Source organism: Heterodontus francisci, chromosome 15, assembly GCF_036365525.1.
Source record: "Heterodontus francisci isolate sHetFra1 chromosome 15, sHetFra1.hap1, whole genome shotgun sequence".
Lineage (NCBI taxonomy): Eukaryota > Metazoa > Chordata > Chondrichthyes > Heterodontiformes > Heterodontidae > Heterodontus > Heterodontus francisci.
In genome coordinates this window covers 59,851,717-59,877,606 of record NC_090385.1, presented here as the reverse complement: position 1 = coordinate 59,877,606, position 25,890 = coordinate 59,851,717, and the positions used below count along the sequence as shown (strand labels likewise).

Below are 25,890 nucleotides of genomic sequence, written 5' to 3'. Positions count from 1 at the left end.
CATTCTCTGCCTCCCCCCCTCTCTCGTTCTCTGCCTGCCCCCCTCTCTCGTTCTCTGCCTGCCCCCCTCTCTCGTTCTCTGCCTCCCCCCACCCCTCTCTTTCTCTGCTCCCCCCACCCCTCTCTTTCTCTGCTCCCCCCACCCCTCTCTTTCTCTAGCTATCATCAGATTTTATGACAATGTTACAATTGGTTTGCCCTCAAGGGGAATACAGCAATTAAAAGTACACTGAAGGAAATTTATTTAGTGCACTGAAGCTTTTCACTCTTCTATCCTTCAGCCCTGATTTACAAGTCAAACCTCGCCTTTTGTTGGTAAACTCACTGTTCACAAAAATCCATCAGAAGCTAAACTGCATGCAAGTTAGAAGTAAATCATGAAAAAGAACTATGAATTGCCATCAGCAATTAGCTACTCTCTTCCTACTCACACACTTACTTGGATTTGGAGGAAAAAGTGTACAGCTTTTACAATGGATGATCTCCTTGACTACAAGCATGTCCTGAGGAATTGTAGGTGGGACGATGCCCAATCCAGGCATCATTGGATTAATGGGTGCAATTCCGGTCATCATGCTAAGGCCTCGGTCAAACTCTGTAGAGGGATACAGAAATGAAAAAAGTTTGATAACCTTTATAACCACTTGCACTTTGATAGGTGAAAAGCACCTCTTAAGCCACATTAGTCTTTCATCAACCTTCATTTATGTTTGAATTGAAAACCCTTATTCAATCTACAAACCGATTCTTGGCCTTGTTTTTTTCCTACAGTCTTATGCGCCAGAATGCACACTTCTGATTCTGTCCTCCTTTGCAGCCCCCTCTTTCTGCTCTATCTGCAATCGTGGTCCCAAACTCTGAAAAGCCATTCCCCTCCATTTTGTTCCTCAAAATCTTTCTCTTTGATCTGCGTTAAGTCACATCCCATTGCTGCGTGGTATACAATTTTACCTTCATAAAGTGTTTTGGAATTATTAATGATATTAAAGGCAGACTCAACTTTTGAAAGTTTTGGCTAATTTTTCCACTGAAAGGATTTTGGGAAAAGGTAACATTTAAATGATGTATATTAAAGCAGAGTGTATTCACTCGGGTTTAAAATAAAAGGTACAGAGACAAAAGGGCGATTAAAATGCTAAGACTACAAACAATAAACAATTTGTTAGCCTGTTACAACTGATTATTGTGTTGGGAGGTCCTACTCCTAGTTGCCAGCTGCTTGGCAGGAGTGCTGGCAAAGATTCCCCCTTATGGTTGTAAACCATAAATAAAAAGAACACTCAGCCAGTCTGGTTTTCAAACATAAACTGCACAGGAAAGCTTTTGTCAGGTTGAGGAGAATGCAGGTGGGTAGTTCGAGGAGTTGTTTTGTTTACAGCAAGCAAACAATCCACTGAATGGGGCGGGGCTGGGGGCGGGGTTCAGTTCAGTTTTTATACCAAAGGTTAAGTTACATTCATTGAATTAAGCGAGTGTTAATAATTATAGTTGTGTGTGTTGGAGAAAACTACAAGATGTAAAGTTATTAAACCAGTGAGAAATAAGAAACATTTATTAAAACATTAAAGCAGAAGGACAGGTTAGGATGCATGGCCCAAATAAGCATTCTTTATACAAGCACAGTATATAAGGAACAAATTGAATGAACTGTAGGCATAAATTCAATTTACAGGATAGCCATTTCTGAGACATGGCTGCAAAATGGTTAGGACTGCAAACTAAATATACCAGGTTATAATGTCTACAGGATAGAAAGGGAAATTGCTAGGGGAGAGGTGTAAGCCTTAGTTATTGAGGATGAAATCACTTCGATGATTAGAGGGGATATAACAAAAAGTAAGCAGACAATGGAGACTTAATGGGTAAAATTAAGAAATATAAAAGGATTTAAGACTGTAGTGGAAGCTGTGAAGTGGTAGAATGCATAAATGCAGAGATTAGACAAGCAGATAGCAATGGGGGATTTTAACTTTGATATAGATTGGGATAAGCAGACTGGCACTGCAGTTAAATTATAAACCTGTTTATCCGACATCCAGTACTGGGTGAGCAGAAATTTCCCCCAATTAAATATTGGGAAGACTGAAGCCATTGTTTACGGTACCCATTCCAAACTCTGTTCCCGAACTACTGATTCTATCCCTCTGCTTGGCAACAGTCTCAGACTAAGCCAGTCTATCCACAACCTTGTTATCACATTTCACCCAGAGATGACCTTCCGACGTCATATTCGTGCCATTATTAAGACCTATTTCCACCTCTGTGACATTGCCTGACTTCGCCCCATCTCAGCTCACCTGCTGCTGAAACCCTTTTTCATGCCTTCGTTACCTCTAGACTTGACTATTCCAATGCACTCCTGGCTGGTTTCCCACATTCTACACTCCGTAAACTTGAGGTCATCCAGAACTCTGCTGCCCGTGTCTTAACTCGCACCAAGCCCCATTCCCGTTGATGTACAGTGGCTCCCAGTCAAGCAACCTATTGATTTTAAATTTCTCATCCTTGTTTGCAAATCCCTCCACTTCCTAGCCTCTCCATACCTATGTAATCTATTCCATTCCCACAACCCTCCAACATATCTGTGCTCCTCTAATTCTGGTCTCTTGTGCATCCCCAATTTTAATTGGTCCACCATTGACAGCTGTACCTTCAGTTGCCTAGGCCTTATCCTGTGGAATGCCCTCCCGCCACCTCTGCCTCTCTACCTCGCTTTCCTCCCTGAAGACGCTCCTTAAAACCTACCTCTTTGACCAAGCTTTTGGTCATCTGACCTAATATCTCCTTCTGTGGCTCAATGTCATACTTGGTTTTATAATGCTCCTGTGAGGTGCTATCTAAAGATATGTTGCTGTTATTGTTGATGACTAGCTCATGTCATAAATATAGCGAATTTGAGTGTGCACAGGATATTTTACTGCAAAACTAGGTCCCAGAATCAGCAAACTAGCAGTGATCCTGGTAACTGGGAAAGATACAAAGAACTATAAAACATGATGAAACAGATAGTAAGAGCATGAAACAGATAGTAAGAGCTACAAAAAGGGAGTCATGAGAATAAACTTGCAAGGAATATCAAAATCAACACAAAAATGGTTACAATTAGTTTAGGGAGGGTAGTCAGGAGCAAAGTGGGTCCCTTGAAAACTGAAAACGATATTACCAACTAAAATAAAGAAATGGCAGTCATATTGAATAATTACTTTGCGTCAATATTTACAGTACAGGAGGAGAATAGTATGCCAGGCTTCCCAAGGAAACGAATACAGAATCAGGGATATGGACTCACCATAATTAGCATAAGCAAAATAACAATGAAGGAACTAATGGCACTAAAGAGTGACAAATCACCAGGACCAGATAGTTTCTATTCCACGGTTTTATAGGATTCTGGTTTGCTGCTTTCAGGCTTTTCAGACCAGGTGGTTATTTTCGGGTGTTCAGCCATCGTCTTGATGAACTAGCACACACAGGGAGACCTCGTGTAGGTTAGCGTCAACTCCTCAAGCAATGGCAATAAATAACTGAAAGCCTGGATTCCGTAAGTTTCAGCAGGAAACCCTGGAACTTGCTTCACCAGCTTGGAACCACCTCACTACCTCGACACAAGACACCAAAGATCAGTGCAGATGCCATTGGGACCTGCCTTCACCACCGAAGATGGGGACACAACATTGACAGCTGCCAAGTCTGGGAAGGCTCAATGGTATCTACCCAGAATTCTTCAGACCAGGGCCAAAATGGATGGCTTGTCAAACTTGCTTCAAAATTGGGATAATCCCAGAAGCCCGGCTCTATTCCAAAGTCATTGCTATCCTAAAGTCAGAGAAAGCAGCACACGATCCCAAAAGCTATCATCCAACTCTCCTTCTGTCTACGGTCTATATGGTGGTTGAATGGCTTGTCCTTAACTGGATAAAGACGGTTTTAGAAGCCACCCTCCCAACGAGCAGGCAGGCTGCAGAGAAGAAAGAAGCTGCTTTGACAAGGTCCTTGCAGTCACCACCACCAATTCGGCAGTGTTCCAGAAGCAGCTCAAGTAGGAGCTGCCTTCATATACTAACACTGTCTAGCATGAAGGCCTGCTACTGAAGCTTTCAACAGTGGTTCAATGCTGCAAAAAGCTTAGACTTATCAACACCCTATCAAGTACCGTAAGTTCCATGTTTATCTTGGTGACAAGACCAGCCGAACACAGACACTCAACAATGGTCCACCACAGGGTGGGTGCTCACACTGGCCTTTGTCAGCATTTATACAGCAGACAAGCCAGGTATCCTGGAAGCTCCTCTATGCCAATGACATAGCACTGCTGACGCAGGCAACACTAGAGGAAATGAGCAGGACGTTCACCAGCAACCTGGACCTATGGCAGTGCTTCTTCCAGATATGGTGCCTCTGCCCCAACCCAGTGAAGACCGTCGTGTTGGTGTTCCAGCTGAACAATAATGCTGCCTGGAAAGAACTCAATGTTTCCTTCTATGGAAGTTAACTTACCTATGACCCTCACCCAAAATGCCTGTGTGTCACCCTGAACAGGACTCTCACCTATCTGCCTCATCTCATCATCTCTGACCAAAAAGTAAAAACCAGGGTAAACCTGGTCCAGACTCTCTCTGGAACTTCATGGGAGTGCAGCCAAAATATTGTGCACCACAACAGTGGCCATAGTCTACTCTGCTGCAGAATACTGCTCTGCCTCATAGTCCTGCAGCCGCCACGCAAAGATAGTAGACATGCAGCTAAACACTGGCACAAGGACGGCGTCAGCGATACTTAAGTCTGCTCCAGCTGTGTGGTCCCCACTGCTGTCCCATATTATGCCTCCTGCCATTCGCCACAATGCCATCATGCTCTGTGAGATGGAAAAAGTTATGAGCAACAACGACATTCCCATTCACAAGGACATCAAAATCCTAACAAGAAAACACTTAAAATCCCATCGGCCCTTCTGGGAAACAGCAGCTAATATACTCATGCAGCTGGTATCAATCCATTATTCAGATGGGCAGAATTGTGGGATGCAGGCAGCATAAAAAAAACATCTCATCACTGACCTATCAGCAGAGTTCCCTGGCTTTGGCCTCTCTTGAAGACAGTGGACAGTGCTCAACGAAATCTGCATAGGCATGGATTTTGCAGCTACCTGTTCCACAAGTGAAAGATCAGGAATAGCCCAAAGTGCAATTGTGGCCATGATTCCCAGACTATGGAACCCATCACATCAATCTGCCCAAGATCTATTGTAGGAGGCACCTCATTTCTCCACTTGCATCTCAGGAGACCATCAGATAGGCGAACTAGACATCCCATAATAAGCTTTTCCCGAAAAAGAAAGTTTTAAGTACAGGAAGTTGGTGAGAACATTGCAGATGCCCTAACTACAATCTTCCAAAATTCTCTCAATTCGGGAACACTCTTAGATTGGAAAATTACACATGTGACTCCTTTATTTAAGATGAGGGAGGGAAACCAGGGAAATTATAGACGAGTAAGCTTAATATCTGTTGTCGGGAAATTACTTCAGTCACTCTATCCTTAATCATAGACTGAATAGTTTGAAAATTCCAGCTGATCAGTGAGCCAACATTGATTTGTAAAGGGTAGGTCATGCCTGAAAAACCTGATTGAATTGTTTTTAAAGAGGTGACTGAAGTACTGGACAGGGGAATGTCTATGGATGTTATGACAATGAACTCCCAGAAGACATTTGATTAGATAACTGGGTCCCTTATAGGAGACAAAGTTGAAGCTCAAGGAATTGAAGGTAAATTGTTGACCTGGTTAGGAAATTGGCTGAGCAGCAGGAGAACAGAAAATAGAGATACGAACCAAATACTCTAATTGGCAGGATGTGACAAGTGGTGTCCCGCAAGGATCTGTGTTGGAGCCTCAATTATTCGCCACATTTATTCACAACTTAAGATGACTGAATAGAAAGCATATATCCAAGTTTGCCGAAGACACAAATTTAAGTGGCATTGTAAGAATAATAGCCGGACTACAGGGGTTAAGTTACAAGGAGAGATTACACAAATTAGGCCTGTTTTCACTAGAATTTAGAAGGTTAAGGGGTGATCTGATCGAAGATATTAACAGGAAAAGACAGACTAGATAAAGATAAACTATTTCCACTGGTTGGAGATTCTAAAACTAGGGGGCATAGTCTAAAATTAGGGTCAGACCATTCAGGAGCGATGTTAGGAAGCACTTCTTCACGCAAAGGATGGTAGAGGTTTGGAACTCACTCCCACAAACAGTAGCTGAAGCTAGAACAGTTGTTAATTTTAAATGTGAGATAGATGGATTTTTGTTAAGCAAAGATATTAAGGGATATGGGCCAAAGGCAGGTATATGGAGTCAGACCGCAGATAAGCCATGACCTCATTGAATGGCGGGACAGGTTCAAGAGGCTGAATGGCCTACTCCTGTTCCTATCTTCCTATAAGCTGTGTAGATGAAAACATAAAACTACCAAGAGATATTAACAGATTAAGCGAATGGGCAAAACTGTGCCAAATGCAAGCAAATGTGAGGTCATCCACTTTGGGCCTAAAGAAAATAGTAGAGGGTATGCTAAATGGTGAAAAGCTTGTAACAGTGGAGGTCCAAAGAGACTTCCGAGCCCATGTACATACACTAAAATGTTGCGAACAGGTACAGAAAATAATTAAAAAGGCTAATGGAATAATGGGATAGAAGTTATGCTACAGCAACACAAAGCCCTTGTCAGACCACATCTGGAGTACTGAGATAAGTTCTGGGCACCACACCCTAAGAATAATATACTGGCCTTGGAGTAGATGCAGTATTTTTTGCTTCCTTGACTACAACTACACATAGATCAACTTCATAAGATGGAAATTATTGGCAGCTAAACATAACTATTATTTCAAAAAAAGATTCCAGGAAAACAAATAAATTAGATTGGGAAAAATTTGAGTGGTCATGAATATTTTCAAAGAATGTCCAAATTTTCGCTCCCATGATAAATTATCCATTCATCGCTACTAAGCAGAGCATGATAAATGCAAAACATGTTACACATATTGACCCCATTGTGAAAATATGCCATATGACACCTTCCCCTTAATGAGGGTGCTAAGAATAAAGTTAGGATTGTTACAGCCAGGTGATGAGTGATATGGGTGGCTTCCACTTTTCACCTCCCAACGGACCACAATTGTGTTTTGTTGAACTATGCTGTGTTAGTCCGAGTGTTTTTTGGGTCAAATAAACAGACAAATGACAGGTTTTCTCATAGGTTTAAAAAAGGAAGATAACCCCTTAGCAGTCAAATGAGCTCTCTTTCCTTGACATACTAGTTGAGAAATCTGCTAAGGGGTTCTCTACCACAGTCTACTGCAAACGTACCTTCACTGGTCAATACATGCGTTGGGATTCTTACAGTTCCATGTGCTATAAGATTGGCCTTATTGGCAACTTCGTAAATAGGGCGCGAGCCATTTCCTAACCATGCAAGTTTGATGCTGAAATAGGGCGATTCAAAGACATCCTACGTGGCAATGGCTAGCCTGATCAGATCATTGCTCGCTGTATATCGCACAAACTTATGAATGGGCCTAAGACAGTCATTTACGGCCCTGAAAAGTGCCCAGTCCACCACAAATTAGGCTTGAAGGGTAATGTATCCCAAAAATTTGAGCAACAGGTAAAGCTAGCTGTTTCACGCTGCTATGCAGTAGCAGCACGTATGGTGTTTGCCATTAACAGGATACTGCCGTCAAGCCAAAAAGACGTCTTGCCTATCACACAAATGAGTAATGTGATATATGAATTTCAATGCCAGTGCGATGCTAGGTATACAGGCTATTCGTCCCAAAGACTGGCGGATCATATCAAATAACATGTCCCTTCTGCTGTTCGCAATGGGCAAGGTACAGGCCGTACCCAACCAGTTCGTGCTTGTAAAACTCAAAACACAGTGTCCAACATCAGATGTGATTCCGTGATTGGACAACATTTGCTAACTAATCCTCAGCATGCTAAGAATTACGCTGACAACCAATTTAGGATTGTCAGTAGGGCTCGCAGTGTGGCACATTTGCGCATACTGGAAGTTACTTATATTACTACACAAGGCCCTGTTTTTTGCAGACAGAAAGAACATGTGCACATATTGTGCCTGTTTTAGCTAAATAAGCAACAGTTCGTTCATTCCTCAGGGCAATGCCTTAACCAGAATCAAACTGCCTGGTTTAAATTTCAAACAAAGCTCTGTAGTAAACAGTCACCGTTAACTGGTGCATTCTACATGGCAACGCCTCTACCAGAGTTCACTTGCCAACCAATCAGCATTCTCCTCTCATACAGTATGAAGTTGTTCTTTTCCTTTACATTGGTATTCTTTCAGATTGTCCTGATGTATGCAAGACGAAAAGCTTCGACACCATGTCTCTATTTTCAGCAATATTCAAGTTCTATACTACCAAACAACTATTTGCAAGCCTTTTGTTAGTTTATGTATGTAGATAGGAGTCATCAAAATGCAATGGTGTTCCTTTAAATTCTCCCCAGAGCTATTTCAAACAAGGTTAACAAGTTTCATCCTCAACAGACGGATATGTGTATTGTCAATACAGGAGGTGTCTAGTGATCGCTACTCCATTTTTTTCTGTGGTACAAGTTTTTTTTTATTCATTCATGGGATATGGGGGTCACTGGCTCGGCCACCATTTATTGCCCATCCCTAATTGCCCTTGAGAAGGTGGTGGTGAGCTGCCTTCTTGAACTGCTGCAGTCCATGTGGCGTAGGTACACCCACAGTGCTGTTCCAGGATTTTGATCCAGCGACAGTGAAGGAACAGCGATATAGTTCCAAGTCAGGATGGTGTGTGGCTTGGAGGGGAACTTGCACGTGGTGGTGTTCCCATGCATCTGCTGCCCTTGTCCTTCTAAGTGGTAGAGGTTGCAAGTTTAGAAGGTGCTGCCTAAGGAGCCTTGGTGCGTTGCTGCAGTGCATCTTGCAGATGGTACACACAGCTGCCACTGTGTGTCGGTGGTAGAGAGAGTGAATGTTTGTGAAGCAGGCTGCTTTGTCCTGGATAGTGTCGAGCTTCTTGAGTGTTGTTGGAGCTGCACCCATCCAGGCAAGTGGAGAGTATTCCATCACACTTCTGACTTGTGCCTTGCAGATGGTGCACAGGCTTTGGGGAGTCAGGAGATGAGTTACTTGCCGCAGGATTTATAGCCTCTGACCTGCTCTTGTAGCCACCGTATTAATATGGCTACTCCAGTTCAGTTTCTGGTCAATGGTAACCCCCAGGATGTTGACAGTTCTCAAGGACATTTATGGTTGGGCAATAAATGCTGGCCTAGCCAGCATTGCACACATCCCAGGAATGAATAAAAAAAATTCAGCGATCGTAATGCCATTGAATGTCGAGGGGAGATGGTTAAATTCCCTCTTGTTGGAGATGGTCATTGCCTGGAACTTCTGTGGCACGAATGTTACTTGCTACTTACCAGCCCAAGCCTGGATGTTGTGCAGGTCTTGCTGCATTTCTACATGGACTGTTTCAGTATCTGAGGAGTCACAAATGGCGCTGAACATTGTGCAATCATCAGCAACATCCCCACTCTAACCTTATGAATGAAGGAAGGTAATTTATGAAGCAGCTAAAGACGCTTGGGCCTCGGACACTAGCCTGAGGAACTCCTGCAGTGATGGCCTGGAGCTGAGACGATTGACCCACAACAACCACAACCAACTTCTTTTGCACTCGGTATGACTCCAACCAGCTGAGACTTTTCCCCGATTCCCATTGATTCCAGTTTTGCTAGAGCTATTTAATGTCAAGGGCAGTCACTCTCACTTCACCTCTGGAGTTCTGTTCTTTTGTCCATGTTTGGACCAAGGCTGTAATGAGGTCAGGAGCTGAGTGGCCCTGGGAGAACCCAAACTGAGCATCACCGAGCAGGTTACTGCTGAACAAGTACCGCTTGATAACACTGTCAAAGACACCTTTCATCACTTCGCTGATGATTGAGAGTAGACTGATGGGCGGTAATTGGTTGGGTTGTATTTGTCCTGCTTTTTGTGTACAGGACATACCCGCGTAATTTTCCACAGTCGGGTAGATGTCAGTGTTGTAGCTGTACTGGAACAGCTTGGGGAGCGGCAATATCTGGAGCACAGGTCTTAAGTACTATTGCCAGAATGTTTTCAGGGCCTATAGCCTTTGCAGTATCCAGTGCCTTGTCATTTCTTGATATCACGCGGAGTGAATCGAATGGCATCTGTGATGCTGGGGACTTTAGGAGGAGGCTGAGATGGACCATCCACTCGGCCTTTCTGGCTGAAGATTGTTGCAAATGCTTCAGCCTTATCTTTTGCACTGATGTGCTTGGCTTCCCCATCATTGAGGATGAGGATATTTGTTAGTTGATTAATTGTCCACCACCATTCACGACGATGGCAGGACTACAGAGCTTAGATCTGATCGGTTGGTTGTGGGATCGCTTAGCTCTGTCCTTTCGGATTCGGCTAGCTCAGTCAGTATTGGTGCTACCGAGCCACCTTGGTGATGAGCACTGAAGTCCCCACCCAGAGTACATTCTGCACCCTTGCCACTCTCAGTACTTCCTCCAAGTGGTGTTCAACATGGAGGAGCAACATGGTGAAACTACAATCAGCTGCTTCTGCTGTTTGGCATGCAAGTAGTCCTGATTGTAGCTTCACCATGTTGACACCTCATCTTTAGATATGCTTGGTGCTGCTCCTGGCATCCCTCCTGCACTCTTGATTGAACTAGGGTTGATCCCCCGGCTTGATGGTAATGGTAGAGTGGGGTATATGTTGGTCATGAGGTTATAGATTGTGCTCAAGTACAATTCTGCTGCTGGCCCATAGCGCCTCATGGATGCCCAGTTTTGCGCTGCTAGATCTGTTCAAAATCTATCCCATTTAACATGGTGGTCATGTCACACAACACGATGGAGGATATCCTCAATGTGAAGACAGGACTTCGTCTCCACAAGGACTACACGGTGGTCACTCCTACCAATACAGTTATGGACAGATGCATCTGTGACAGGCAGATTGTTAAGGACGAGGTCAAGCATGTTTTTCCGTCTTGTTGGTTCCCTGCCGCAGACCCATTCTAGTAGCTATGTCCTTTTGGATTCGGCTAGCTCGGTCAGTATTGGTGCTCCGAGCCACTCTTGGTGATGAACATTGAAGTCCCCCACCCACAGTACATTCTGCACCCTTGCCACTCTCATTACTTCCTCCAAGTGGTGTTCAACATGGAGGAGTACTGATTCATCAGCTGAGGGGGGAGGGGGGGGCAGTAGGTGGTAATCAGCAGGAGATATCCTTGCCCATGTTTGACCTGATGCCATGAGACTTCTGGGGGTCTGTAGTCGATGTTGAGGACTCCCATGTCAACTCCCTTCCGACTGTACACCACTGTGCCGCCATCTCTGCTGGGTCAGTGCTGCCGGTGGATTAGGATATACCTGGGGATGGTGATGGCGGTGTCTGGGACATAGTCTGTAAGGTATGGTTCCATGAGTATGAATATGTCAGGCTGTTGCTTGACTCATCTGTGGGACAGCTCTCCCAACTTTGGCACAAGCCCCCAGATGTTAAGGAGAACTTTGCAGGGTCAACAGGGCTGGGTTTGCCGCTGTTGTTTCCGGTGCCGAGGTCAATGCCGTGTGGCCCAACCAGTTTCATTCCTCATCAACTTTGTAGCAGTTTGAAACAACGGAGTGGCTTGCTAGGCCATTTCAGAGGGCAGTTAAGAGTCAATCAAATTGCTATTGGTCTGGAGTCACATGTTGACCAGACCTGGTAAGGACAGTAGATTTCCTTCCCGAAAGGACATTAGTGAATCTGATGCGTTTTTATGACAATCTACAATGGTTTCATGGCCATCATTAGACTAGCTTTTAATTCCAGATTAATTGAATTCAAATTCCACCTTCTGCTGTCGTGGGATTCAAATCCATGTCCCCAGAGCAATACCCTGGATCTCTGGGTTACTAGTCCAGTACAATACCACTACGCTACCACCTCACCTTAAAATGTCCATGATCTTGTGGTTCAGTTTAACAGTTGACTTATTTTCATAATGCCTCCAATTCGTTGCTAATTTCTTCATGGCTCCTTTTAAGCAGGACAGCATGCAATAAGCTAAAAGTAATGAAATACTTGTTCCATCTGAACTATTAATGACAAGCAGTTAATAGACTAATGAGTTTAAAAAAGAAACTCCTGTTTTATTCTGTTGATTTCAATCCTTTGTGCTGGATCAGAAAATTTGTGCTATTTCTGCAAAATGCATAATCTATGTTAGGATATAGCCCATTCTTTAAGACGACGAACATTTAAATAGCATCTTCAATGTTGCAAAATGCCTCGAAGTGCTTCATTGGAAAATAATCAAATTTGACAATGAGCCAAAGAAGCTAATAGGACAGATGACTAAAAGCTCAGTTAAAGAAGTAGGTTTTAAGGAGCAGCTTAAAGGAGAAGAGACAGATTGACAGATGGAGAAGTTTAGGGAGCGAAGTCCAGAGCTCAGGGCCTAGATAGCTGAAAGCATGGTCTCTGATCATGGAGCGAAGGCAGGGGGGCGATGAACAAGAGGCTAGCAATGGAAGAAGGTAGAAGGTGGAGTTGCAGGCAATGACCCATCCAATTTTTTTTGTTGTGCGCAACCTATTTATTTAAGTACGTGGTACCCTTAAAACATTTTGTGCAGCCATGCCCGCAGAGTATCCTCAAAGGGACAAATTGTGCGCGACTTGTGTGGTAACTTCCGGGTTACTGTGCATCTGCACAGCTTAGAGGAAACTGTTACGACCAGGTGAGCAATGTCTAGGGATCTTTTGTTATCTTTACCTGGTCTTATTGGAACAGGGTTTAATTTTTAAACATACTGTGTTTTGAGCTCCCCTGTTTGTGAATCCTTGCTCACAGTTTCCAATTATAAGGCAAAGAACTGAGCACACACAGGCTTTTTTTGGTTTAAAGCAGAAAGTGGAAATTTATTAAAATTTTAAACTTAACTCTAATACAGTTCACGCCTACCGATATAAGACGCGTTCACGCTAGCATGCACACGTGATATAAACTTGCAAAATAAGGACAGAAAAGAGAAGTAGCACAGTTTGAGGCAATCTCGTTACTCTTTCTCGAGCTTGCTGTAGTCCTTGATTGAAGTTATGGTCTTGTGTTTCGTTGGGGCCCAGTAATCTTAAAACTTTGTTCCCGTGGCAAACCTTTTCTCTCTGAGTTTACGTGTCTTCAATGGTTTCAGTTCCGAGAGAAGAGCAGGCAGGCAGATGTTCTTGCTTCAGTTCCAGGAGCACACAGCATTCTGCCTGGCAATTCCTTTGTTTCGTAGTTAAAATTCAAAAAAGCTCCCAGGGTGCTGTTGTGTGACTAGTTCCTTATATGAAACAGTCTCTTCACATCCCTTGTTAGAGGCTCAAATTTCTCTGCCCCAGCCAACTAGCCATGTGACTAAAACTAGTCTGACCACATCTGTGTATTGGAGAGCAGAGTCTCCATTGTTTCAACATTGTCTGTTACCATGGAAATGTCTTTCCGGTCAGGGCTGGTCATTTTAAGCTTTAATGTTCATGTGTCGAAATAATCTGTGCCTCAGTCTTGACAGGTGGGATTTGCCTGACAGAACATTGTAGCTTCCTCAAGCCCTACAACCACAGAAAGGGAGGAACAAGATCATGGAGGGATTTGAACATAAGAAATGAGAAGTTTAAAATCAAGACTTTTGGTAACCAGAAGCTAATGTAGGTCAGCAAGCAAAAGGGTGGTTAACAGGTGAGAGTGTTAGGATTTGGACAGCAAAGCTTTGGATGATTTTATGGAGAGTGGAAGATGAAAGACTGGCCAGGAGTGCATTGTAATACTCAGAACGAGAGGTACCAAAGGCATGGGTAAGGATTCCAGCAGCTGAGCTGAGAGAACAGCAGAGTCAGGCAATGTTATGGACATGGCACGGATGTATGGTTGGAAGCTCATCTTCGGGTCAAACATGACACCAAGGTTGTCACCAGTCTGGTCAGTCTCAGGCAGTTTCCAGGGAGAGGAAGAGAGAGGAATGGAGAAGGTGGAAGATGGGAAGGAGGGTGCCAGAACAAGCACATCTGGTGATAACAAAAACACAGATGAAGGTTTCACCAGGGGACGGGCTGAAGAAAGAGCAGTGAAGAAAGGGCATATTAGGGAAGTCAAAGTAGGGAATCTTAGTGATTGAGAAATATGAGGTTGGAAGCTCAGAATAGTGTCAAATAGGGCACTGAGGTTACGAACAGTCTGGATCAGCCTGAAACAGTAGTCAGGGACAGGGATGGAGTTGGCGGATAGGGAATGGAAATTGTGATGGGAACCAAAGACAATATCTTTAGTCTTCCGCATATTCAATTGGAGGAAATTTCGACTCACACAGGACTGCATAGAAGACAAGTATTTTGACAACAACGAGGCAGTGGAGGCATTAAGAGAGATTGTAGTGAGGTAGAACTGGGTGTCATCAGCATACATGTAGAATCTGATTTGTTACCGCATGCTGCCGCTGAGGGGCATCATGTAGATGAAAAACAGGAGGGGGCCAAGGATAGTTCTGTGGGGGTCTCCAGAAACAATGGTGTGGGGATGGAAGGAAAAGCTATTTCAGGAGATTCTTCTGGCTACGACCGGACAGGTTAGAGTGGAGCGAGGCATGGGCAGTTCCATTCAGCTAGACAATGGAGGGAGTCGCTGGAGAAGGATGAGAAGGGATAGTGCACCAGAGTCACATGGGATATAATTTGTGACTTAGATTTTGGCCATTTCAATGCCATGGCAGGGGCAGAAACCTTATTATAGAGGTTCAAACCTGGTAGGGGCAGAGGAGTAGGGTTTAAGGAGATGGGTGGTCGTGAAGAAAACAAGTCGGGGGTACCTTTGCATTCCAGGATGATCCTAGAGTAGGGATGGTGAGGGCAAAGAGGGATATGAAAACAAAGATGAGAAATTTAAAATCAAAAGAATCACATTGTGGCCCTTGCACTTAAAGGAATGAAGGTGAACTCCATACCAAGGGAAATCACCGAAGCTGACAAGTAGCTTGTTGCAAAGACTGAGAACACAAAGCACTGAGGATACCTTGGTGAGAAACCAGATATGAGGTTTCGGTGGGTAGTAAAGGACAAGGATTTTAAGAGACAGGTCAGAGGGGTGGAACCAGCTGAAGTGCTCAAAGGAGAAGAGACCAAAATGAGATTTGGTTTCAAGGGTGACACCTCCACCCCAGTGGTTTAGACAGGGCAGGTAGTGTAAGATATAGCCAGAGGAGGTTTCAGTGAGAGGCAAGATGCTATTACCCATGAGCTAAGTTTCTGTCAAAGCCATGATGTTGATGCAATCATCCACAATAAGGTCAATAAGGTTGGCGAGAGAGTAAGATAGGCAGTTGGAATTGCTGCTCCTAAGTAGGCAGTGATGAGTGCCCCAATGGGCCTTTTGGAGAAGATCGGGAGAGACGCAGAGGGATGCTATGTGTTTTCCCAAGAAGGAGTCAAACCTGGGATGGTGGCTGGAGAGTAGAAAGGCCAAGGAATAGTTTATCTCTGCCCAGATAGTGAATGCTGGCATGCCACTTAAATAATGGGGATGTCACCCATGGACTGATCCTGTCCTAAACTCGTCTACAGACATGTGGGAACACTGGCTGATTTTCCTCCTTTCTACTCAGGAATGGGTGGGTGGGGGAAGAGGATCAATGTTTACCAATTAAGAACATTAAAAAATAGGAGCAGGAGCTTGTTTTTCAAGAAGTAGGCAAGTTTCAGTCAGAATGGTTCTTATAACAGCAGGGAATTGTGACATTTAAAAAGGTCATGCTGACCTTCATTATGCAGTAACAGGTTGATCTTAGATTTGTCAGATAAAATGTCACTCTTTCTATAATGGACAATAAAATCAGAAAAACGATCATTTATTATTGATACCTTTAGGAATCAATTTTTTCAGTCACCCTGTTCCAAGAGAACACAATGTGGCTCAATCCAGTTTCATTGGAAGTTTCCCAAATTTTCTGTGAATATTTATTAATCTCATCTCAGACTATCGCTCAAACTATTTTAATGGCCTACTTCTACTCCTTTTAGAATCAGAAAGGTGAGTTACAATTTTCGCAGTTAATTCTGCATTTCAGGGCTTTCAAGTTTACAATGTATAAAACTAACAGAAGTGCATTTGCAAATTTAGCAAAGAAGGATGAAGCGTGAGCTATGATCAAGCAATTCCAACCTCATCATAGGTTCTCAAATGGGAAGCTTGAGTTTGAATCCTAATCTGTGTATACAACTAGACTTGGGCTCGCTGACAGGTTGCTTTGCCAATTTTAACAACCATCTTAAATGGAAAACCATTCAGAGAATTGATCTCTTTTCACATCACAGCTTATACTTCCTGTTGAGTTGGCTGACTGGTGACCAATAAGGTATCGATACTGTCTGCGTAAATAGGCCGTCCTCCCCCTACTGAGGACTATAGTAAACATAGTACTTGGCAGAAGATCTTTGCTCTGTCTAGCTGACCTAGCCACATGATTCACTTGATGCATTTCTAATAACACTGAATCACATTTGTTCTCTGTTCCTTCTTGAAACCCACTGTGGTTTATTTTTTTCATAGTAAACATCAAAGATTACTAGCATAGGAGTGTTTTGTATGAATGGAATAACAAACAAATAAATGCGCTAAAAGCTCCGCCTTTGCTTTTGCGTCTTCATCCAGAATTTACTTTTCTTCTTCCCACATGGCTTCTCCACTCTTTGCAGCTTTTTTCAAAAGTTCAATGTGCTGAATTCTGTAACATCACTCTTAGCTGACAGAAAGAATGCTTTATCCAGGATGAAAATTTTGGTGTAAAACTTGCCCCTTTGTATGAATGTGAATTCAATTCCAGCGATGTCATGAACAGCACTGCCTATTCTTGAACACTTTGTAATGTTCAAAGGGGAGGTGGTGGCGTAGTGATATTGTCACTGGACTAGTAACCCAGAGACCCAGGGTATTGCTTTGGGGACATGGGTTCAAATCCCACCACAGCAGACAGTGGAATTTGAATTCAATTAATAAATCTGGAATTAAAAGCTAGTCTAATGATGGCCATGAAACCATTGTCGATTGTTGTTAAAACCCATCCGGTTCACTAATATCCTTTAGGGAAGGAAATCTGCTGTCCTCACCTGGTCTGGCCTACATGTGACTCCAGACCCACAGCAATGTGGTTAACTCTTACATGCCCTCTGAAATGGCCTAGCAAGCCACTCAGTTGTATCTAACCACTATGAAGTCAATAAAAAGGAATGAAACCGGACAGACCACCCGGCATCCACCTAGGCACCACAAATGACAATGGCAAATCCAGCCATGTCGACCCTGCAAAGACCTCCTTACAAGCATCTGGGGGCTTGTGCCGAAGTTGGGAGAGCTTTCCCACAGACTAGTCAAGCAACAGCCTGACATAGTCATACTCACGGAATCATACCTTACAATGTCCCAGACACTGCCATCACTATCCCCGGGTATGTCCTGTCCCAGCGGCAGAACAGACCCAGCAGAGGTGGCGGCACAGTGGTATACAGTAGGGAGGGAGTTGCCCTGGGAGTCCTCAACATCGACTCCGGACCCCATGAAGTTTCATGGCATCAGGTCAAACCTCCTGTTGATTATCACCTACCGCCCTCCCTCAGCTGATGAGTCAGTACCCCTCCATGTTGAACACCACTTGGAGGAAGCACTGAGGGTGGCAAGGGCACAGAATGCACTCTGGGTGGGGGACTTCAATATCCATCACTAAGAGTGGCTCGGTAAGACCACTACTGACCGAGCTGGCCGAGTCCTAAAGGACAGAGCTGCTACACCAGGTCTACGGCTGGTGGTGAGAGAACCAAGAGGGAAAAACATACTTGACCTCGTCCTCACCAATCTGCCTGCCGCATATGCAACTGTCCATGACAGTATTGGTAGGAGTGACCACCGCACAGTCCTTGTGGAGACGTCCCAACTTCACATTGAGGATACCATCCATCGTGTTGTGTGCACTATCACTGTGCTAAATGGGATAGATTTCAAACAGATCTAGCAATGCAAAATTGGGCATCCATGAGGCGCTGTGGGCCATCAGCAGCAACAGAATTGTACTCAACCACTGTCTATAACGTCATGGCCCGGCATATGCCCCACTCTACCATTACCATCAAGCCAGCAGACCAACCCTGGTTCAATGCAGAGCACACCAGCGCGAAAGATAAGGCTGAAGCATTTGCAACAATCTTCAGCCAGAAGTGCCAAGTTGACGATCCATCTCGCCTCCTCCTGAAGTCCCTAGCATTACAGATGCCAGACTTCAGCCAATTCGATTCACTCCGCATGATATCAAGAACCGACTGAAGGCACTGGATACTGCGAAGGCTATGGTCCCTGACAATATTCCGGCAATAGTACTGAAGACCTGTGCTCCAGAACCTGCCGCGCCCCTGGCCAAGCTGCACCAGTACAGCTACAACACTGGCATCTATCCGGCAATGTGGAAAATTACCCAGGTACGTCCTGTACACAAAAAGCAGGACAAGTCCAATCCAGCCAATTACCATCCTATCAGTCTACTTGCATCATCAGCAAAGTGATGGTGTCATCAACAGTGCCATCAAGCAACACTTGCTTAGCAATAACCTGCTCAGTGACGCTCAGTTTGGGTTCTGCAAGGGCCACTCAGCTCCTGACCTCGTTACAGCCTTGTTTCAAACATGGACAAAAGAGCTGAACTCAAGAGGTGAGGTGAGAGTGACTGCCCTATGACATCAAGGCAGCATTCGATCGAGTATGGCACCAAGGAGCCCTAGCAAAACTGAGTCAATTGGAATCAGGGGGAAAACTCTCCGCTGGTTGGGGTCGTTGGAGGTCAATCATCTGAACTCCAGAACATCACTGCAGGAGTCCCTCAGGGTAGTGTCCTAGGCCCAACCATCTTCATCTGCTTCATCAATGACCTTCCTTCAATCATAAGGTCAGAAGTGGGGATGTTCGCTGATGATTGCATAATGTTCAGCACCATTCGCGACTCCTCAAATACTGAAGCAGTCCGTGTAGAAATGCAGCAAGACCTGGACAATATCCAGGCTTGTGCTGATAAGTGGCAAGTAACATTCGCGCCACACAAGTGGCGGGCAATGACCATCTCCAACAAGAGAGAATCTAACCATCTCCCCTTGACATTCAATGGCATTACCATCACTGAATCCCCCATATCAACATCCTAGGGGTTACCATTGACCAGAAACTGAACTGGAGTAGCAATATAAATACCGTGACTACAAGAGCAGGTCAGAGGCTAGGAATCCTGTGGCGAATAACTCATCTCCTGACTCCCAAAGCCTGTCCATCTACAAGACACAAGTCAGGAGTGTGATGGGATAGTCTCTACTTGCCTGGATGGGTACAGCTCCAACAACACTCAAGAAACTCAACGTCATCCAGGACAAAGCAGCCCGCTTGACTGACACCCCATCCACAAACATTCACTCCGTCCACCACCGACCCACAGTGGCTTCAGTGTGTACCATCTACAAGATGCAATGCAGCAATGCACCAAGGCACCTTAGAAAGCACCTTCCAAAACCGCGACCTCTACCAACTAGAAGGACAAGGGCAGCAAATGCATGGGAACATCACCACCTGCAAGTTCCCTTCCAAGTCACACACCATCCTGACTTGGAACGATACCGCTGTTCCGTCAAAATCCTGGAACTCCCTTCCTAACAGCACCGTGGGCGTACCAACCTCACATAGACTGCAGCGGTTCAAGAAGGCAGCTCACCACAACCTTCTCAAGAGCAATTAGGAATGGGCAATAAATGTTGGCCTAGCCAGCAACACCCACACCCTATGAACGAATTTTTAAAAAATGAAATCAGTCGTACGAGTGTGGGAAATGTATGTCTCGAATAACTGAGAAAGCAGTAGAGTATGCTTCTTTTAGACAGGACTCTAGTTACAAGGATATGTATTCACCTTGATTAGAAGCCCATTTACACTTAGCACCAAATTTGAAATAAAGATCCAGCACTTTTGACATCCATGCCAATCATATGAGTTGTTTCAGTGAAATAAAGCAGACATTTTTGATAAGACACCAAGATTAAAGAATCACAAAGAATAACTTTAATGTTCACATTAATCTTAAGAGGAAAACAATTCAGACCCTGTCACAACTTACCATATTAAGTATACTGGTGGGAGTATGGCACTCTGAACTGTACTGCCATATTCAAGCTAGCAAGATAGTACTGATGAAGATGTCAGCCTTGGCTCAAGTGGCGGCACACTTGCCTCCAAGTCAGAAGGTACATGTTCAAGCTCTGCTCCAGAGACTTGAGCACATAATCTAAGCTGACATTTCAGTACAGTAGTAAGGGAGTGCTGCACCGTCAGAGGTGTCGTGTTTGGGATGAAATATTAAGCCATCTCCATATGTCCTCCCAGGTGGATGTAAAAGATCCCAAGGCACCTTCCTAAAATGAGCAGGAAAGTTTTCCTGACGTCCTGACCAACATTTATTCCTCAACCATCACTAAAGCAGATCATCTGCTCATTGCAGTTTGCTGTGTGCATAATTGGCTGCAGCATTTCTCTACATTACAAGCGATTACACATCAAAAGTACTTAATTGGCAGTAAGTGCTTTGGGATGACCTGAGGTTGTGAAAGACTCTGTATAAATGCAAGTTATTCCTTTCTTTCTCATGAGTAACATTGTGTGCATTTATTTTACTGTACACTTAAAACTTACGATTGCGAAGCTACTATCCCAGGGAGAAGCATAAGTATGCGTCGATGAACAGACTACTTTCACCATATCACAAATTTTAGATTTTGGGGGCGCTGTGCTGGCTCCAGTTCTTACCTTGGCTCTGGTAGAGAACTACTACAGCATAGTAGTAGTTGGGCCTTACAGGAGGTGTAGCAACTAATTTGGCTTGCCTGAATTTTTATTTATGTTCATTCTCAGGAAATGGGCATCACTAGCAAGGCCAGCATTTGTCGCCCATCTCAAGTTGCCCTTCAAGAAGTGGTGGGCCACCTTACTGAATCACATTCTCACGATGGCAGACTACACTTAGTGGAGTACCGTAAGGATCAGTGCTGAGGCCACAGCTGTTCACAATCTATAAAAATGATCTGGAGACCAAATGTAATATTTCCAAATTTGCTGATGACACAAAACTAGGTGGGAATGCAAGTTGTGAGGAGGATGCAAGGAGGCTTCAAGGGGACCTGGACAGGCTAAGGTAAATGGGCAAGAACATGGCAGATGGAATATAATGTGAATAAGTATGAAGTTATTCACTTTGGTAAAGAAAACAGAAAGACAGAATATTTCTTAAATGGTGAGAGATTGGGAAGTGTTTATGTCGAAAGGGACCTGGGTGTCCTTTTTCATGAGTCACTAAAAGCTAGCATGCAGGTGCAGTAAGCTATTAGGAAGGCAAATGGTATGTTGGCCTTCATTGCAAAGGGTTTTGAGTACAGGAATGAAGAAGTGTTGCTGCAATTGTATAAAGCCTTGGTGAGACTGCACCTGGAGTATTGTGTACAATTTTGGTCTCCTCATCAAAGGAAGGATATACTTGCCACAGAGGAGAGCAATGGAGCTTCACCAGACTAATCCCTGGGATAGTGGGATTATCTTGTGAGGAGAGATTGAAGAAACTGGGCTTGTATTTTCTAGAGTTTCGAAGAATGAGACGTGATCTCATTGAAACTTACAAAATTCTTACGCCGTGCGACAGGATGGATGTATAGGATGTTGCTCCTGGCTGGTGACTCTAGAACCAGGGGACATAATCTCAGAATAAGGGGTCTTATTTAAGACTAAGATGAGAAGGAATTTTGTTTCTGAGGGTGGTGAATCTTTGGAATTCTCTACCCCAGAGGGCTGTGGAAGCTCAATCATTGAGCATGTTCAAGACAGAAATTGATAGATGTCTGGATACTAATGATTTCAAGGGATTTGGGGATAGTGCTGGAAAGTTGCATTGAGGTAGCTGATCAGCCATGATCTTACTGAATGGCGGAGCAGGCTTGATGGACTGAATGGCCTACTCCGGTTCCTATTTTCCTATGTAACTTGTAGAATATGGTATTCCCATGCACCTACTGCCCTTGTCCTTCAAGATGGTGGAGGTTATGGGTTTGCTGCTGAAGTAATCTTGGCAAGTTGCTGCAGTGCATCCTGTAGTTGGTACACACTGCGGCCAGGAAACAACAGTGATGGAGGGGTAGATATTTAGTGTTGTGGATTAACACTGCTGGAATTGGGGGAGCTTCATACATAAATACTAATCAAAAAGCAAAATACTGCAGAAGCTGGAAATCTGAAATAAAAACAGAAAATGCTGTTAATATTCAGGTCATGCAGCATCTGTGGAGAGAGAAAGAGAGTTAATATTTCAGGTTGATGACAGTGTTGGAACAGCAAAAAGTTTGAAATGTAACAGATTTTAAGCAAGTACAGAGGTGGTGAAATGACTGTGAAGAAAAGGGAAAGCTTGCGATAGGGTGAAAGGCAGAGGAGATTAAATGACAAAAGGGATGATGGTGCAAAGCAAAAAGAGATGGCAATGAGACAATAAACATTTGTCAGTTTACTTCTCCGCCCCACTCCCACTCTGACTTCAGCCTCCTAGATTGTTTCAATGAAACTCTACGCAAGTTCAACTTTCAATTAGGCACTTCACAGCTTCTGGACTTAACATTAAGTTCAACAATTTCAGATCATATTGCTCCCATTTTTTCACAGTAACATTGGTAATGATTCTGCTATTCCCATTTACACCTCCTCCAGTCCCATCTGTTCCTTTACTTCTCCGATTACCATCTGCTTTTGCTTTGCACCATCACCTTGTTCTTTCATTGAATCTCTCCTGCCTTCTACCCTATCACAGATGTTCCTTTTTGTTCTTTTCTTACTCCTCCTTTCCCTGCCTCTTAATTTGCTTAAAACCCGTTACATTACTAACTTTTTCCAGTTCTGCCGAATGGTCATCAACCTTCAACATCAACTCTATTCCTCTCTCCACAGATGCTGCCTGACCTGCTGAGCATTTCCAGAATTTTCTGTTTATATTTCATGCTAATTGGAACAATTTTAAATGGAGTCGGAGAGGAAGCTGTCATAACATTCTCACCAAGCTGAAGCAGTCATGCCTTGTTACCTCTACACCTGTCCATTCCAATGCACTCGTGGCTGTCCGCCCACATTCTACCCTCCATAATCTTGAGGCCATCTAAAACTGTGTGTCCTAACTCACTCCACCAGTGGCAGACATGCCTTCAGCTACCAAGGCCACGAGTTCTGGAATTCCCTCCGTCAAACTCTCCGCTTCTCTTTCCAACCTACATCTTTGATCGAGGTTTTGTTCATTTGCCCTAATATTACTATATGTGGTCAGCATCAAATTATGTTATTGATAATGCTCCTGTGAAATGCCTTGGGATTTTTTTTTCAGTTCAAGGCGCTATTTTTGTTGAAGAGGCCTTTCAGGAAGTGAAAGAAATTCATTTGTTGGGCCAGGAGTACTCCTCCTTTGGGCCCCACAAAGGAAGTTTTGGCTTCCCCTGCTCTAGACCCACCCACTCCCACCAAACCTTCCCTTCTACAAGATCCTCCAGATATCTGCCAGCTGGCAGAAAATGGACTTGCAGCATTTAAATGAAACCTACCATTTAAAATATCCCAGGGCCTGAAAAAATGCCAGCGTTTTGCATTTGATCCACCCAGTCCAATCAAAACCCACTCCAGATTAAACCTGATCATCAGGTGTTTCCAAAACAGATTTGCATTCACCTGAAACAAATTTAATACCATTGGCAATAGAGAAAAAATTTTATCCCTCAAAAAGCTGCTTCCATTTTAAACTGATGAAAAATAGATAATATTTCTGTATATCACTGTATCAAACAGATGTGAAACGCAAAAGAATACAAGGTCAAGGTTCAGAATTAAATCTGTAGCATCTAAATTTCAAAACTCAGCAGCAACTTCCCCAGGACAGCAGCATCCAGCATTGATCAACATAAATATAATTGGGAGAGGCATCAGAAGGGTTCTACTGGGCAACAGAATCAAGAAGCAAGTATACCTGACATAAGCGGCTGTCCAGTCATTCCCATTGGTCCCATTCCCAGGTTGTTCATGGCTGTTGTCCAAGCTGTAGGGTCCGATAATGACATTCTTAGTGGGCTGGAGTCTAAGGCTAGTTTTCTGAAACCATCTGTTGCAAATGAAGAATAGAAATAATGTTGCAATTTCATGTAATTGTTCATAAACTAATTTTGATTTTTGCCTGAGTAAATAAACCACCAAGGGCCTTTTTCTTCATTTTACACATGTTTATTACAGTATTATTTAAATAAACACTATATTTCTGTAAAACTAAATTTCCCATCTACTATCCTAAAGGCACCGATTTATGTTGGGATGGCATTATGGCCACCTGCCACATGGCTGGTTTTCCCTCAATCCAAGTCCAATTATCGTGCCGCTACCACCACCCCAGATAAGATCAGTAAATGCAGACCAAAGACAAAGCCTGGGATCTTTCAAGCCTGTACAACTCCAGTTCATATCTTGATTTGTATTTTAGATCTCTGCCACCAGGGGAGCAATTGATACTGCAGATGGGAATTAAACTGACAAAAGGATCAGCTATTTTTCGGCACTATATAGAAAAGGCAGGTTTAGTCCATCAAAATCAACATAACAGTTTTTTGGATTAAATGTGGAGATCTCAGTAGCGTAGAAACTAGTGAACTCCAACAACCAAATTTAAGTGAATGTATAACATGTCTGCAGTTCATGACCACTCTATCCGAGGAAATGACTGTCCTTCGCTTACCAGCCTTCAGCAATGCATCTGATTTTGAAAACTCAGTTAGGGAGTCAAAGTTGCGCTCCGCTGGTCTGTGGCATCAGTCACGCTCTCAATTGCAGCAATACCAATGCAATGCCTTGGATATTCATCAATGTTTAAAAAGACTACATTTCTATTTTAGAAACCATTTTAATAAAGATGGTTGGAACTGCTATACAGCAAGGCAAGAGCCAACCTTTTTTTTGCCAGTCAAATTTTTTTTCCCTCGTTAATTAACTTATCTCAGTATAAGCAAATTGGTTTCACCAATTGGAAGTGGTGGCTCCAAAATGGTCAGTGCCACGTTCTGGCTGACAGTCTGAGCAAGAAAAGGTGGTTCTCAGACATATAGTAAACTATCAGGATAAAGCTCATCCAATGAAAACAGATGAAAAGTCATATTAAATTTTCTTGTAATCCTAGCGGGCAGCAAAGGTGAGGGCCCTGTAGTCCCAATTGTTCAACTTGCATCTGCTTCCAGCACAGCTTTCCACTAGGATTGGTAACCTCTGAATGGTAACCTTGTGTCATGCAGGCCCCCACCTGCCAAGAATGAGGTACACATTATTTCACCACATGAATATTAAAACTTAAAATTGCTGCTAGGAAGAAAAGAGGGCCTATCACAAGGAATTGCCAGGCCCCTCGCCAGAAAGACCTTTTTTGCATACTAGCAGACAATGTTGGAACAAAGGACCCAGTCCCTGCTTCCCCAATACACTGAAGACCTGGTCAGACCAGTTTAGTCACATACTAACTGGCAGTTGGAATTTTTTGAATTTGAACTTGCCACAGAATTTTAAAATTCAGAAAGCTGTTTGCTCCTGGACTGGAAAAGACCTCTCTCCTGTCTGCGCCCATCTCTTTCTCACGGAACTGAAGACACATGAACCCCAAGAGAGAAAAGTCTCGTACAGTGAACAAGATTTAAT

The 25,890-nt window shown here is 43.7% G+C and overlaps 1 protein-coding gene across 3 annotated transcripts in view; it reads right to left on the bottom strand.

Moving 5' to 3' along the window:
• The window catches only part of LOC137377682 (ecto-NOX disulfide-thiol exchanger 2-like), a 300,072-nt gene that overhangs the window by 96,396 nt on the left and 177,786 nt on the right, over positions 1-25,890 (bottom strand). For all 3 annotated transcript variants that reach the window (XM_068047599.1, XM_068047601.1, XM_068047600.1), the window contains 2 exons: positions 24,188-24,319; positions 439-594 (listed from right to left, as the gene is read on the bottom strand). In XM_068047599.1, the coding sequence (XP_067903700.1) occupies positions 439-594; positions 24,188-24,319 (288 nt within the window). The remainder of the gene's footprint in view (positions 1-438; positions 595-24,187; positions 24,320-25,890) is intronic.